Below are 17,679 nucleotides of genomic sequence, written 5' to 3' on the forward strand. Positions count from 1 at the left end.
GCTTGACTTTGTGATGTGATTTTTCTTTTTCTGTTCTATTCCTCCTCCTCTTCTTTCACAGGCGGCATATTTTCTACCTTCAGCATCACTTAAATGGTAGGTTTCCTCACAGCATGATCCAGTTGCCACCTGCCGACAGTCCTGGGGGAACTTTGAGTGACTTGCACAGTATCCCAGCAGGCCCCCACACATCTCAGGCAATGGAGGTGGATGGACTTAGTGACTTTAGCAAGCAAGGCTATTCCCAGGAAATCAAACGCCTGAAGCGGACTCCAGCTCCAGACTCCCTGGGCCTGGAAATGGAGCACAGGTTCATCGATCAAGTACTGTCCACCTGTCGGAACGTGGAACAAGCCAGGTTTGCCAATGCATACAGAAAATGGCTGGTTACATTGAGTCAATGAAAGAGGTGAATTAGTCCTGCAAAGTTCCCCTTTTTAGTGCAATATCGCTTTTCTTTCTTATTTACATAATTGCATGAACTGTTTGCTACTATTGGCTAACTATATATTCTTCATCTTTAGGCTAAAAGTCCCTAGTAAATCTTTCATTCTATTTATTTTGTTAAGAATTGGCATTCCTTTGGCGATAAAATAATTGTGTAGTTCCTTCTTGCTGAACAGTGAGTCTTAACTTTTTTCTTTTTAACTTCTCATCCTGTATATTCCTATCTTTGAGACTTTTCTCATTTGATTCTCCAGATGGGTTCACACACACCTCAGCCCACCTCAGTGCAGTTGCTGTATAGGCTTTTTTTTTTTTTTTTTGGTTATCAAAAAGTTATGCTATAGTTTAGCTTAAGAAATACAATTTCAGAATTACTTATCTAATTGTTGTTTGGAGAATCAGATGGCCAGGTGGATGAATTTGTGAAAATACACACCATTTCTCTTTCACTAGCATGTTATACTCAAGTCATAGGCCAACATAACCGGTCAGAAATATTGGAATTTATATGAACAACATAGTTCTAATATAATCCATTTTTAAACTAATTATTTTAAAAAACTAATTTTATGAGTTTATGCAATTGTAGTGGAAACTTATTTTTACTACTAGCTTTGATAAGTTTTTTTACCTCAATTAAAATCAATTTTTAAAAAACCTAGAATGCCATTTTTAGTTATTAATACTTATTTTTCTCCAAATTCACCATGCAATATGGCAGGCTTATGCATAGAAATGTATCCATTAAAAACCTTACTTTGTAAAGTTTTTAAGTTACTGAGGATACACTGGATAAAGTATAAAATTTTTATGAAGGGATTATTAAGTTTACTGGCAAAAACCAGGGGGAAAGAATAGTTGTGAAGGTTAGTTCTTCAGTCTATTTTAAAAAATAAAACAATTTAGAAACTTTGATGCTGAATTTATCAGGGATGAGGTACCAAAGTATCCATCTTATATGTTCAATAATAAGGGCTGCATTTTTCAGATAGGTGAGACAGATGTGGTGAAAGTACCAGGTAATATCTGATTTATTGATATGAAGCAATGCTTTGCATTTCTTCTTTCCACACACCTTTCTCTTTATTTTCCCCATCCATGGTTTTTTCCTTGTCTATTATATTTCATGGATGTAAACTAAAGATATTCTCCTGTTTCCAGTTAATTCCATACCCCATTAAACACACAAAATATGAATATAAATTGCCCCCTTAAAAGTTACCCTAATGATGCTGTCTATTATCCTATGTGTATAAAATGTAGTAATGGCTGAAACAGTGTGACCACTATGCTCTGCCTGTTTTCCTCTTTTTATTCTAGGCTACCTGTAGGGTAAGAAAGACATGTAGGGAAAAGCAGACCTCTCCTATCTCACTGTTACGGAGACTCTAGACTTGAGTGAGGAACATTGCCTTAAGGGAAAAGAATAGGTCCTTTACTTGTGTATCATGATTTTGTTGAGTGGCAAACTATCAAGTGAGACTTAAGAATACCAAAAAGCTTGTCTAGGCTGGTACTTGTAGACAGAAGCTGCTCTTCTCTCCTAGGGCAAAAATTACCCTTTTATAACTTTTTGTAGTATTTAGGTGAGAAAATGATTGGCATTATGAGCATAATGTTATAACCTTTCATTTACAAAGCATATTTTGAATCAAATACCTCAAGGTCTACCTAGACCTCTGGATAAAGCTATTACTTTATGATTTTTAGCAACTGCAGGGCTTGAGGGGCAAACTGCACACAGATGCCATGGAGATCCAGTCGGTTCCACGAATGTATGTTGCTAGATTTTGGCCTCACTGGTACTTTTCTTCCGAGGATCGTTTTGAGTATCCCGACCACTAGGGCTGCTTATGCTTTGATGTGCGAGTGCGAGAGTGTCAAGACGTGAGTGTAGACAATCTCCTGTGAAACGTCAACTACATTTTATAATGTTGCACACTTTTTATATCTTCCACAAGGTTTCTTGCCCTTCTTTGATGTTAACTGTCTTCTTGTGTTGTAAGTCTCTTAACTCACCCCTGCACAAAGCCATGCAGTCCTTTAATATAGCTTGGTCTCCTGTCTTCCTAATAGTTTTAAGTACCAAGTAAAAATGCAAATATCCAAAGGATACAGTTTGTATCTGACTCTTGTGTGCTACTTTATTTCTAAAATTTGTAGTTTTCAAGTGTTCATTCACAGAAAAACATATTGCCCTGTATAGTTGTGTGCTTTACTCTGAGTGGTTGACATCCAACTCACTAGCTATAGTATGAGAATATCTCTTGGACTGAATGAGTTCATGCAGTGGAAAGGATGTATCTATTTTTAGAGATTCATTAGTCTTCACTTACTTTTTGATAAATATGTCACTGTTAAAGGAAAAGATGATTTAGATTAATACACATTTCATCCAACTTTCACTGGAAGAATTGTAGACCATCCTGGGTCAAGAATACTACTGACAAGTGAAAAAAAAGCAATAAGATCTGTAAATATCTTACAGATACAATATCTCTACACTCACTCCTCCCCAATCTTTTTCTTTTTTAAGTGTACCTATTTTGGTAATTGTTCCCAGATTCTGTCTGCCTTGCATATTGTAAGGACTTATTAAATATTTATTAAATTTATGATTGATTAACTGAAGATAGGAAAATTAATCATGAAGGATGCGTAGAGTGAGTTATGATTGAGAAATTGATGGAATAGAGCACTGAATTGTCAATGAATGATGTATTCTGCCTTCATGATACTTAGGAGCAGCTATTGCATATAGAATACCTTAATTTAGATTTTTTTCTTCATTAGACTACTTTGTTTATGCTTGTTAAATCCCAGCCAAGAAATGCATCTGTATGATATCAATTAACTGTACTTTAATGTATTTTAAAAATTCATAGAAGAATGAAGACCATTTTCATTAAGAACACTGCTTCCTATTCATTTATGATGTTGGAGGACAGATCTTGCCCATAGAGCCAGAGCCACTTTGGGGTATCTGAGGAAACTGATTTCAGAGATTTGTTGATCTGTATCTCTGCATAAGTAGTCATTTTATGCTTCTCTTTTTCCCCTCCACAACTTGAACTTTTTTGGATATTTCTTAAACCTGTGAGTCATTTTTTTAAACATCAGGATTTGATACCTTTTAGTGTCCCCTTTTTCTTTTCTATGTTTTAGCATTTTATTACCTCTGGGCCCAGACTTTGAGTCATATTTCTTATTCCAGTCGTACAATTCTAATTTAAATTCAAGGCTTCATTATTTATCAGATTAAATATACAAGATGTCACACAAAGCCACATAAGTCTTCAGATAAGGACTTAGTAACCCAAGACATGCCAATAGAAGTCCTTGGATTTTTATGTGGCTTTTTTTGTAGGAATGCATATATATGATGATACCCTATCATTTAGATATATTCAGGTCATGTGAATTTATGCTTGTCTAGGTATATACATGTATGTGTGTGTAAAACTTAATATTTTTGAGAACAAATTGTCAGTCTAGTATTTTTCTCTTAATAGCACAAGATGATATCTGACATGAGGGCTAAATATAAATTAAGAATGCTACCACTTGCTATGCAATAATCTAATTTCTACCTTAGTTCCCCTGTTACAGAAGATGCTAAAGATTTAGTTTATCAAAGGAAGTTAGAAAACACTTTTTTTTTTTTGCAAAAAGCCTTTGTAAGCTTAATTATTTTCTTACTAGAAAATTACATTTTAAAACTTTTAAATATTTAAAGTATGCTAGAAAATTTGAACAGCATTGTAACAACTGAACTTTTTGTCTTCTAAATAAATTTCTCAAATAGAGCTATACAGACGCTAGCACTTTACATGCTGCCAGCCTCCTGTGCCTGGGTGTACTCTGTGACGTGCTCCTCTTCACTAGAGAGGTACGTGAAGGCGTAGGAAGGCTTAGGCAAGTTCAGTGTTACGACGGCAGTGAGCAGGAAAAGTCCACCCTGAGGATTCCACTCACCATCACATAGTGTCTTTTAAAAACTAACTGTGCATACTGTGTTTATTTGAGTGCCTTTCTTACTTTTTGCTGAAGCAAGATTATGTTTAATTAACATTTAGGTAAAAATCAAAGGGTGAAAATTTTATTAAACTGTTGATTGATTAGTTATTTTATTTATTCCAGCTGCTAGGCATGGTCTAGTGGAATATTTTATCCTTAAGTGAGTTACTGATATGAGCAAGAAGGATGCTTTGGTTTTCATTTCACTAGTTAGCATTTTCAAGCACCCTACCAGGAAGAATTAGTTCTTTCTCAGTAACAGCTAACTTTTTCGGGATTGGAGGCATCACGTTTAAGAGGATGGCATATTCATAACTAAAGATCAGCCTGAAACCTGTGCAGCCCATATTTAAAGGGAAACAGTGGCTCTCTGTCCTAACAGAAATGCCATATGGTTGTCCTAAGTGAATCCTTTGCCTCATTTTAAGGACTTTTAAGAACTCCTTCCAAAATTCAGGCTGATGGATGATAGTTGAGAGGGGGAAAAAAAAGGAAGTTTAATCTTTTCAAATATTGAAGGAACAGAAGTAAATAATGAGATGAAATTTAAAACGTGGCTTTTTATGTATTTGGGTGTGAAGAGGGGAAGGATCAGAATTCCATATTTCCAGATAGCAAATAACTGTTAATTATAATTTCATTAAAACATATAACTTAAGATTCCAAAGTGCTTTTGAGAGAACTATTGAATATGTATTCCTAAAGGACAGCAATGGGTCATGTTTATGGTAGAAACAGAAAACTATTGTGTCAGTTGTGGGTCGGGGGGTTAATGACCTCAGGTTCCCAACTTGACTTCTGTATTCTCACCAGGCCATGTTAACACTATAAAACCAAACTGTTTACTTAAAAAAAAGAAGAAAAAAACAGCAGTAGCTTATTCTGTTGATGAAATCTTGTGCTTCCAAGCATATCAGCTATATATAGTTTGTGCTTTCTGCACAATAATAGGGCCGACAAAGCTTAACCCTGGCACTTCTTTTATTAATCTGTTGTTATTCCTCAGGGTGTAGAAAATTTAGTAAATTTAGGACAAAACTTTATATTCAGTGGCAAAAAAAAGGTGAAAATATGCTAATATATTACTAGCTCTTAAAAATGTTAGTATAGATAGTATTTTTTATAAACTACTACCATTGCAGTAGCTCATAGACACTCAGTGACTGCCTCCTTGCTCATCTCACTGCTTTAGTCCCTGTGGCTCTATTGTGAATGTTCTCTTACACATGTCTTCTACAGAAGTGACTTTGTATTGTATTATTTTCCATGTTTAGCAGAGGTAGGGGTGTTTTAGTTGACCTAAGTCTCGGTTTCTGGAAATCCTGTTGAAAAAATGATTACTGTTGGTTTTCAAACTGGTAACTCTTTTGCTTCTTAAAACTTCAGTTTCCCTGAGAGAGTGTTTTGTGTGGAGGCCTTGTATACATGTTCAGTACACTGCATAATGCCTTGCATCTTGTAGGAACTCAGCGGGTCAGAATTGTTAAAGGCTAGAAAGTTAAAACTAGCTTGTTTATCTTAGCACTGTCCATATCCGTAGCTTCAGGAGAAATACAGTATTGTGTTTAAGATACATAATCAGGTTCAAACATACAAAACAATGATATACAGCTGTATAACATTGTAAGTGAAATTTAGATACTTTTAAGGCATACATATGTGTGTGTATTCACATATATATATGTATATATATTTAAGTGAGATTTGGAATTTCAACTTATATAGTGGTTTTACAAAGATTTTTATCCAAAGGACTTTTATTTTCGTACTTGCTTGAAGTGCTCCTGTTTAAAAGCAGTTTTCTTTATTACACCAGCCCCCCTCAAGCAAAATTGGAAACCTAACACAAGTGCCCGTTTGCTTGAATGAACCAGATATTGGTGTAAACTATTCATAGTAAATCTTTGGTTGCTTATGAACCATGACATTTTGACTCTTCTTCCATACCTATAGGGAATCAGCCTTAATTTTATGTATGGCAGTCACTTTCCTCAAAGTACTATGCAGCACACTTCAAATGTTTATCTTTATAAAGCGATCAATAATAAATTTGAGATTTTTCAATATCATAGGGATGAACAGTTTCACACGTTCAGATATTGATTCATACAGCAGTCTGTTAGAAATGCTAATACTTTATCCTCCCTCACAAATGTCATCTTGCATTTGGAGCAGACTTTTTTTTCCTATTAGTTAAAGAACAAGTATAGGCTGAATGCACTCATAGTAGGTGCTCAGTAAATACTTGGTGGATTATTGATCTAACATCAGTGTAACAGCTTTCAGAAAGGAGACTTGTCATTTTCTCATTGAAGAGTTTATTTTTATAGTAATATATGTTTGAAACTGGAAATTTTTCTCATTTGATATGAATTAGGCTTATTTAGGTTGGAGTTAGTAACATGTAATAAAAAATTTTAAATTGTTTATGTAGAAATGATCTGAAGATAGATATGAAAAGTTTAAGTAGTATCTCTCTGCAAGGCACATTCATGAATGTGATTAAATGTCTTAATAGGCTGCTGAACTCTAGAGAGAATTGCTATAGTCTTCTGCAATCAGATTCTCTGTTGGTCTGTCTAGTATTTTCTAGTATCTCTCTCTGCATGTGTGCTCAGTAGTGTCTGACTCCTTGCAACCCCATGGGGCTGTAGTCCACCAGGCTTCTCTGTTCATGGGGTTTCCCAGGCAAGAATACTGGAGTGGGTTGCCATTTCCTACTCCAGGGGATCTTCCTGACCCAGGGATCAAACCCACATTTCTTTGTCTCCTGTATTGGCACGCACCACCTGGGAATCTCTGTTTTCTGGTATAAGTTCTGTTTATTTCTCCCTAAGTCTTGGTTACTTTCCAGTGTCTTAAAAGTAGTCATCGCAAAATGAGGGAGAAATTTGTATGAATAACCTAGTAGTTTGAGTCTGTTAATTTGTGACTTTCAGAGCATTTTTGACAGAGTTTACCTAATACAAACAGATTTAAACAGTTTAAAAACAAGCATTCCAACCTGAGATGTGACAAGCGGAATATGCAGCACAGGCACAGTTAGGCAGGCCTCCTGATGGGATTGTTGATGAGCGACTAGCACTGGCTTCTGACTGAGGTGACCACTGTCGGTATTGTATGTTGGTATTTGTTGTTCCTAGGAGAATAATGGTGTATATATGGAGTATGTACTAGGTTAACTTGTTTTTGAATTGGACAAAATAGAAGATGAGATATTTATAAATACGCCAAATATTTATACACCCTGCTACAAAGAAACTAAAAAAAGTAAGAAAATGCTAAGAGAGCAGTGATCTTATTTTTTCTTCATAGCTTCTAAAAAAAATTTTTTTTCACCTCAAGTCTCTTGGACACTAGGCAATTGCTTACTTTAACACTGAGGGACTTTAAAGTATAGTTCTCAGACACTATATTCTGCTATTAGATTTCACCAGGTCTGTTAATTTTACATGCTTAAAGATTTTCCAGAAAATGGAGTAATTAAGTTGCAGTCAGTGTTAAGATTAAATGAACAATGTAGATTATGATTAAATGGGACAAGTTACATGTATGATCTGTGGTGCAAGGTCAGATCCTGGATATTAAAGATGAATTTGGCTAACTTATTTTACTGAAGATACTAATTGCCTTCACTCTGATTGCGCTGCTATTTTTCTTAAACTATTTTCCCCCAGTATTACAGTCGGCATTGAATTTCATTTAGCATTTACCATATTCTAGTTGACGTTTTTTAAGGATTAAATATTTTGTGAATTCTTTTTACACTTAAAACGTGTACCTTGCAGAGGGATAAAAATAAATTTTGTAATAATGTATTTACAGTATGTGCTTATGGTGTTCTGGGAGCTAATACTCCAGAGTGCTTTAAGAGTGATAAATAAATTCTAAGGCTTATATAATGACTATAGATTTTCTGTATCAGCACTGTCCAGTAAAAACAAATGCAAGCCACATAACGTAATTTAAAACTTTAAAGCTAGTAGCCACGTTAAATAAAGAAATACATAAAATTACCTTTAATAATATATTTTAAATAACCCAATATATTAAAAATATTATCTTTTACATGTGTAACCTATATACAGAATTGAGGTGTTTTACCTTTTTTTCCCCATAGAAAGTCCTCAACATTCAGCTTGTATTTTGCACTCATGAGCATCTCAGTTCTGACTAGCTACATTTCAAATGCTCAAAAAGCCACTTATGGCTGGGGGCTGCTCTGTTGGACAAAGCAGATTCATAGAGTACAAAGTATGGCTTTGTTTTAATTTAGAGATGCTGAGGTAGGCATGAAATTATGGTACTTTAAAAATTATTTATTATACTTAGAAGAGAATCGAACAGAATTATCCACTTGTTTTTCTTTTCCTTCATTTTAAATTTTCTTTAGAAGTTGGCTCAACCTGTTTCATTTTGCCAAGCCTTATTTGAGGAAGTTATTCCATGCCTTGTAAAATACCATAATATACTAATTATAACCACACATTATTAAAAATACATTTTCAATGTGCTCACTAAATTCTGTCCTGTTTCTTCAAAATAATAGCTTAAATTGCATGTTAATTGTATATCTGTACCTATTTTGTTCTTATCATTATAATACAATAATGTGTATTTAGCAAATAGCCCTAGGATTCTAATCTTCCCATGCAGCTGTCCTCCAGTACTTATTGGTACACTTATTAAATTGTAATAAGTTGCAAAAAAGTAGAATGAAACTCTTCTTTTTTTTCCATTAGATTTGTTTTTATCATGTGACCATGTGTACCAAGCCAGCTATAAATTACTATATTTCTGTAGAATATGGAAAATAGCGTTTATGTCTTATCTTTGCTAAATGTTTGCAATTTTAAAGTAAATTTTTCATCTCCTAAAATGAGTGTTAAGTATGACTTTATTTTTACTTGTAGTGTTTTAAAATTCAACTTGAGTCACCCAGCCTATCTTATTTAATTGCTGTGATGGTGGTAGTTGGGTGGAGGTGTGAGCTGTTGTCTGTGTGAAACCAATGATCTGATTACATTTGTAAACAGAGTTTTAAAATATCATTTGTGTCTAGAATATTAAAACAAAAAGCCAGAAACAAATGAGAGAAATTGTCATAGTTGTCTCTAGACTGCATTAATAATGAGTAGTTGACTTAACGAAATCATCAATATGACTAGATATACTTCTTCCTATATATTTCAAATAAAGGTATAGAACAGGGAATTACTTGATTATTTCAGTGTTACATCCCATGTTTTCTTAATCTTGAGTCTCACTTCTGTACAAGACAGAGCATTTAGAGTTAGAGCTACTTAAAAGATAAAACATACATAAGCTCCAAAAAGTATTTGATGAAATGGACACTTTTTTTACTCAGATTTTAAATATTTCAGGGACTTCCTCCATGGTTCAATGGTTAAGGCTCTGTACTCCCACTGCATGAGACACAGGTTCAATCCCTGATTAAGGAACTAAGATCCCACATGCCACATGTATGTGACCAAAATATATATATATATATATACATATTTGTTTCAAAAAGATGTTTCATGGGAAAAGGCCTTTGTTACTTTGTCCCATGACTACTAAGGATTATACTTTAAATAATGCACTCCTATTATCTACATCTGTTTTTGGTTGGAAATAGGATATAGATACATAGATACAGATATAGGCTCACCTGGTGGCTCAGGCAGTAAAGTATCTGCCTGCAGTGCAGGAGAAGCGGGTTCAATCCCTAGTTGGTAAGATCTCCTGGAGAAGGGAAAGGCAACCCACTCCAGTATTCTTGCCTAGAGAATCCCATAGACAGAGGAGCCTGGTGGGCTACAGTCCATGGGGTCACAAAGAGTCAGACATGACCTAGCAACTAAGCGCATACAGCAAGATACAGAATTTACTTTGCATTGGTTCAAGCACCATGAACAATATTTAGTCCACAGTATTGTTTTTGATCTGATATCCTAGGGAAGGGAAGTAGTTTACTAAAGACAGTCTTGATTTCAATGAGTAATCAGATTACATAAGAAATCTGACAACAGTTAGTATTACCAAAGCACTTCACTTAATAGGGTGCTCCTTGAACAATAACAGAGGCAGGATAATACACTAGCCAGTTACAACTTTTAAATACCTTTCATCATTTGTCTGTATTTGGCAGTATCACTTTCCTCATGCTGGAAGCTCAATTTTTTGCTTTTGGTGGTTTGTTTTTTTTTTTCCTTTTTATTAAATGGCATGACTTCTATCTTTTCACTCAACTCCAGAATGGCTAGACTGGGCATCAACTGTATTTAACAAGTTATAGTAAGCCTTTTTCTTATAAGAAGTACTCTATTATTATATGTGTCCCATGTTACAGCAGAAGTTGAAAGTAGATGCAATAATTTTTATATTCTCTTTCAAAGAAAGATTTTTAGAATAATCCTGGTTGCTAGGAGGAATTCCCTTACCACTCCTTAATTATATGAACAGACAGATATACTTTTGAATTTACACTTTCATTATTGGAGTCCTCTGAAGATATGTAAATCCTCTGAAGATATATAAATCTCTTATATTAGATTCCTCATGTACCTCTCACAGTAATTACAAGTGAATGATGCAAGGTCAACTTTCTGTGTAGGGGAGAAATGGGCTGAAGTGGCCCTCCATCATATTTCTGTTTTCTAATATTTCTTAAATTGCTAGTGATCTCCCTAGACACACTGTTTAGAGAATACTGGAAAGTGAGTGAGTAAGTGGGATTGTTGCCACATTAGACACCCCATTTATTTTATTTTCAAGGAAGTTTTGTAGTCTCACCACCATAGCTCAGCTGGTAAAGAATCTGCCTGCAAGGCTGGAGACCTGATTTCGATCCCTGGATTGGGAAGATCCCCTGGAGAAGAGAAAGGCTACTCACTCCAATATTCTGGCCTCAAGAATTCCATGGACTTTATAGTCCGTGGGGTCGCAAAGACTTGGACACAACTGAGCAACTTTCACTCACACACTCACTCACCTACTAAGGGCCCCTGGAGCAAAAATAATCACTAGTTCTCTCTCGTCTGTCATTAAGAGGTGACACATTAATTTGTGACATTAATCTCATAAGTCTTAATGTCAGTTATTCCATGTGAGGAAATTTTTAAAGCATTTTATGTAGTATTTCTATAGTAAAACGAGAAACAACTTGAATACACAACAGTAAGAGATTCAGTAAATTGGCATTTTCCTACAGTGGTATAATACATACCTTAACAAAAAACCCCAATATGTAATTATATGGAAAAAAAAAAACTCATATCTAAAAAATAAGTTATAAAGAAGTATATAAGATTGTAATTTTATTTAAAAAATTAAGATTAATTCCCATTTCCAGTAGTGGCAGGACCAACACTCCTACTGCTGCTGCTGCTAAGTCACTTCGGTTGTGTCCGACTCTGTGCGACCCCACAGACGGCAGCCTACAATGCTCCTCCATCCCTGGGATTCTCCAGGCAAGAACACGAGTGGGTTGCCGTTTCCTTCTCCAGTGCATGAAAGTGAAAAGTGAAAGTGAAGTTGCTCAGTTGTGTCTAACTCTTTGCAACTCCATGGACTGCAGCCTACCAGGCTCCTCCATCCATGGGATTATCCAGGCAAGAGTACTGGAGTGGGTCGCCATTGCCTTCTCCAACTGGACACAACTAAAACTTTTGGGAAAAAATACCAAAATTTTTCTTCAAAGCAGGATAAATAAAAAGAAATCCAATCATACTGAAACTGCAGGACACGGCAGCAATAGAACCTTAAAAGTAACTGAAGATAAGACATTATACAATAGCTGACTTCTCATTAGCAACATTTAAAGTCAAAAGACAGTGGGAATGGTAAGCTCAATGTGCTGGAATGATGTAACTGCCATTATAGAATTCTATATACAGAAAAAAGCTATTTGAGGAATTATATATATTGGGTTGGCCAAAAGGTTTGTTTGGGTTTTTCCATAAGCTACTATGGGAAAACCCAAATTTTTTTTGCCAATCCAATATTATATATTATGTAAAATAATTATATTTTTATATAAATTTAATTACTAAAGTTATATATGAAATTCTGTATATAAATTGTATTTGAGGAATTTTACATATATACATATGTAATTCCTTTCATGTAAGATCTTTAAAATAGATGGTTAAACCTATGAAAAAAGCAAAAGAAAAATTGTTGTAAAGGTCAAGGTAATGGTTGTTTCTAGTTGGGGAATAATGGAACCATGATCAAGGATTGCATCAAGATGGGTAACTTCTGGGATGCTGATGGGGTTTTGTCTTGAACTGGATCATGGACACATATTTTATGCACTTTGCTCATTGTTGCTATCACAATAATAGAAAAATATTTTAAAATCAGAGTACAACATTATTTTTAAGTTAAAAGTACAATATTTATGAACTCGACAGCATATAAAATATCCCTCCCAAATTGATCTGTAGATTCAACACTTTATCAAAATTCCAGTGGGTTTTTTCAGTGAAATTAATGAATTACTTTAAATTTATGTGGAAATGAAAAGGATTTAAAATAACCAAATGATTTTGAAAAGATGGCTTACTATAAAGCTATAGTAATTAAGTCTGATTTTTGACATAAGAATAGACAGATCAGTAGAACAGAATAGGTTTGTTCCCAGACCCGGGTTTGATCCCTAGGTCGGGAAGACCCACTGGAGAAGGAAATGGCAACCCACTCCAGTACTCTTGCCTGGAAAATTCCATGGATGGAGGAGCCTGGGAGGCTACAGTTCATGGGGTCGCAAAGAGTCGAACACAACTGAGTGACTTCACTTCACTTATGTACAGTCAACTGAATTTTGACCAAGGTACTAAAGTCATTTCAATGGGGAAATCTAATAAATAGTGCTGGAACAACAAGATACCTATATGGAAAGAATTGAACCTCAACACTTAAACTCTTGTAATTTATAGAAGTTAATTAAAAATGGATCATAGAACAGAATGTAAAACTAATAACCCATAATATTTCTAGAAAACAGGAGAATAGTTTTCCAGCCCTAAGGTAGAAACAGTTTATTGAACTGGATACAAAAAGGTCTAAATCTGATCAGTAAAAAATTTGAAGCTAGAAGGCCATAAAATGGGTAGGAGTGTGTGCATGTTCAGGAAAGACCTGAGAAGGTCATAAGCTGTCACCTCGCACAGCAAAAGCAGAATGTGAAGGCTAAGACAGTTTCGATTGCCTGGGTAATATGGAAGGCATGCCCCAACAAGCACACATGGTCCTATCAATAACTGGGAGATGTGAATCACGGAAATCTCTGTCCAGTCATTAGCTGACCACTATGTTACTGAGGAGAGACTTGTCTTGAACTGAATCATGGACACATGTTTTATGCACTTTGCTCATTGTTACTATCACAATAATAGAAAAATATTTTAATGAGGTATCTTGCAGGCCCATCAAAAGTGTACCACTTTGTTGGGGGATGTTGATAATGACAAAGGCCATGCATGTATAGGGACAGAGCTTAATGGAAAGTCTCAGTTTTGTTGTGAGCTTAGAACCACTCTAAAAAAATAAAATCTGTTTAAAAAAAAAGTCTCACAGTGGCAATGTAATTTTAGGACTTCAAATTTGAGTTTTTTATTGAAGGCATGGAAATTTGGAAACAAGTCTTAAGATATTTGACACTTTAATTTTTAAAGGTGGTTTAAAAACATAAATGTATGTTTCTGGGTAATATTTGGACATATAAATATTGTTTTTAAAAAACACAAGGTCCAACTATAAACTGTCTGCAAGACTCATACTTCAGATTTGAAAATAGATACTAAGTTGAAAGTGAAAGGATGTAGGAAGATATACTGTGCAAAAGAGAACTGCAGGTAGTGCTCAGACAAAATAGATTTTGAGACAAAATTTGTTACTAGAGACAAAGAAGGACATTTTCTAAAAATAAAATGTTCTGTCCATCAAGAGAGCTACCAATTACATATGCACCTGACAACAGCCCCAAACTATATGAAGCAATATTAATAGAATTAAAGGGAAATATACAATTCAACAAAAATCATTGGAGTCCATAGTACGCCACTTTCAATAATGAATAGAACAACTGGACAGAATACTAGTGAGGACATAAAAGTTCTTTAGCAACACTAAACCAACTAAATCTAACATCTGTAGAATACTTCACCCAACAGCACAATACACATTTTTCTCAAGTGTGATGGGACATTTCCCAAAATAGACCATGTGGTAAGCCATAAAATAAGTTACTAGATTTAAAAGGTTCAAATCATGCAAAGTCTATTCTCTGACTACTGTGGAATGATTCAGACATCGTAACAGGAAAAAAAATTTTGGAAACTCACAAATATATGGAAATTAAACAATATACTCATAAATAAGTGGATAAAAGACAAAAATCATAATTTAAAATATGAAATACTTTGAGGCAAATGCAAACAAAAACACAACATACCAAAACTTATGGGATGCATCCAAAAAAAAAAGTGCTCAGAGGAAGATTTATAGCTGTAAATGCCAGTGTTTAAAACAATGAAAGATGTCATACCAGTAGCTTAAACTTCTAGCTTACTAAACTTAAAAAGTGGGAGGAGCAGGGTAAACTAAAATAAGCAGGGGGAAGAAAATAATAACCATGGAAATAGAGAATAGAAAAAAACAGTAGAGCAAATGAAGCAAAGTTCGTTCTTTGGAAAGATCAATGTAAGTAAAGAACCTAGACTGATCATTTTTTAAAAAAGGAGATCAAATTACTAAGCTCAGAAATGAAAGAGAGGCATTACTAACAACCTTAACAGAAATAAAAAGGATTATAATAAATACTTATAAACAGTGCTTATGAACAATAAATTAGATGACCTATACAAAATGGCCAAAAAAAAGACAAACTACTCAGACTGACTCAGGTTGAAATAGAAAATCTAAACAGACTTCTAACAAAGATTGATTCAGTAATACATTTTTTCTCACAAACACCAGTAATCCGATGACTTCATTGGTGAACACTGCCAAATGTTTTAAGGGAGAAATAAAAATCCATCACAAAATATTTCGAAAAATAGAAAAGGAAGGAACCCATTCTAAAAGGTCAATATTACCCTGATGCCAAAAGCAGACACGTGAATGCGTGCAAAGTTGCTTCAGTCATGTCTGCCTCTCTGCGACCCTGTGGACTGTAGCCTGCCAGGCTTCCTTGTCCATGGATTCTCCAGGCTTCCCTGGCGGCTCAGACGGTAAAAGTGTCTGCCAACAATGTGGGAGATCCGGCTTTGATCCCTGGGAGGGGAAGATCCCTAGAGAAGGAAATGGCAACCCACTCCAGTACTCTTGCCTGGAAAATCCCACGGACAGAGGGGCCTAATAGGCTACAGTCCATGGGGTCGCAAAGAGTCAGACACGACTGAGCGACTTCACTTCACTTCTCCAGGCAAGAATACTGGAGTGAGTTGTCATGCCCTCCTCCAGGGGATCTTTCCAATCCAGGGATTGAACCGACATCTCTTATGACTTCCTGCATTGACAGGTGGCTTCTTTACCACTAGCACTACCTGGGAAGCCCCAAACCATTCAAACACACCTGAAAAAAAAACAAGACCAATGTCCCTTATGAACATAGACACAAAAATCCTTAAAAAAAAAAAATAGAAGCAATCTAAATCCAGCAAAATATAGAAAGGATTATATACCACAACCAAGCTAGCTCATTTGGAAAAGAATCCACCTGCAATGCGGGAGACCCCGGTTCCATTCATGGGTCGGGAAGATCCCCTGGAGAAGGGAAAGGCTACCCACTCTAGTATTCTAGCCTGGAGAATTTCATGGACTGTATAGTCCATGGGGTCACAAAGAGTCGGACACGACTGAAGGACTTTCTCTTTCAAGCAGGATTTATCCTAAGAATGAAGGGCTTTTGTATGATCCAACATACAAAAATCAAAATGTTTTTCTTCAAGTCTTTGTTATATTCTTTACTACCTTGAGAAATCTCCAGGAACAATATTAGATTATGACATTTATTTCCATGCCCTGGTTTATGAATCCACAGATAGGAATTTGTTCTAAGCTAACTGCATTCACATAGCCTAGCCCCAGTGAAGAATCTACCCTCTGTTAATTACTTTAAGAGTCACTTAGACTTGTCTTACATAGAATGACACACTTTCAGAAGAAATAGCCCCTTCATAAATGGTTAAATTTTTCCAACAGGATAAAACAGGATTGCTGTTTAACATGTTTTTAATGAGTCTGTCATTTGGGGATTTACCTGAATGTAACAGATGAAAGAAAATCATTCTTTTATGTGCAGATACTATAACTATAATTTTATATCAAGCCAAGAGTGACTTTAAAAGACAACTGACACTGCTCCCTAATTATTGCCATAACAGAATTACTATAGATGAATTGTTCTGAAGCAAAGTTCATAATTGTGGAAGTCTTCCGCAGTACTCAACAAATTTAAAATAATAATCCCACACAGTTAACTGTTCAGGAACATAGAAGAAGAACATGTTAGAAGAAGGCGATGGCACCCCACTCCAGTACTCTTGCCTAGGAAAATCCCATGGATGGAGGAGTCTGGTGGGCTGCCATCTATGGGGTCGCACAGAGTTGGACACGACTGAAGCGACTTAGCAGCAGCAGAGGTATGTTATACACATTTACCTTGAATAGTGCTCCTAGAAGTAACGTAACTTTAAGAAGTTATTCTATTTTTTAAGTGATCTATGATTTTTAATATATGTTTCATGCCTAAAGCAGGCATCTTGTTTTACTGCCTTAAGTATAATTCTGACTAAAACTATCATACCCGTGATATAATAAACAAAACCTGGCACCAAACGCCACCCTTTTATACCTATGTTAGAGGGGGTCCAAAGCTCTTTGTAAGGAAAAGCTTGACCCTGCCTCTGGGAACCCTCCCTTGCTCATTTCTATCAGGCAGGACATTTTATTTACAGCTCTAGAACTTTTTCAGCTCCTTTGTTTCCATAATAATATAGGTCTATCCTCAGTTGAATTGTCTGTTATGGAAGACGTGTTTCTGTTTAGCTGGGAATATAAAATAAGTCTGGGAACTCATTAAGGAGTGCAAATTCATTGTTGCCCAACATTAATAAAACTCCAGCTGAGAAACACAGTATAAGTGGAGAATTTCAGAAGGCTACAAAGGTCCATGCACCTTTAAAACCTGTACTCCAAGATCAAGCT

At 35.4% G+C, this 17,679-nt stretch overlaps 1 protein-coding gene across 3 annotated transcripts in view; it reads left to right on the forward strand.

The window, feature by feature from the left end:
- PTAR1 (protein prenyltransferase alpha subunit repeat containing 1) overlaps positions 1–16,093 on the forward strand; it is a 55,702-nt gene extending 39,609 nt beyond the window's left edge. For 2 of the 3 annotated variants that reach the window (XM_020879711.2, XM_020879713.2), the window contains one exon: positions 62–16,093. In XM_020879711.2, coding sequence (XP_020735370.2) covers positions 62–404 — 343 coding nt within the window. In that variant the 3' untranslated portion in view covers positions 405–16,093. The remainder of the gene's footprint in view (positions 1–61) is intronic. The other variant, XM_070480375.1, reaches the window with a different exon arrangement.
- The last annotated feature ends 1,586 nt before the right edge of the window (positions 16,094–17,679 follow it).

This window comes from Odocoileus virginianus, chromosome 18 (genome assembly GCF_023699985.2).
Source record: "Odocoileus virginianus isolate 20LAN1187 ecotype Illinois chromosome 18, Ovbor_1.2, whole genome shotgun sequence".
NCBI lineage: Eukaryota > Metazoa > Chordata > Mammalia > Artiodactyla > Cervidae > Odocoileus > Odocoileus virginianus.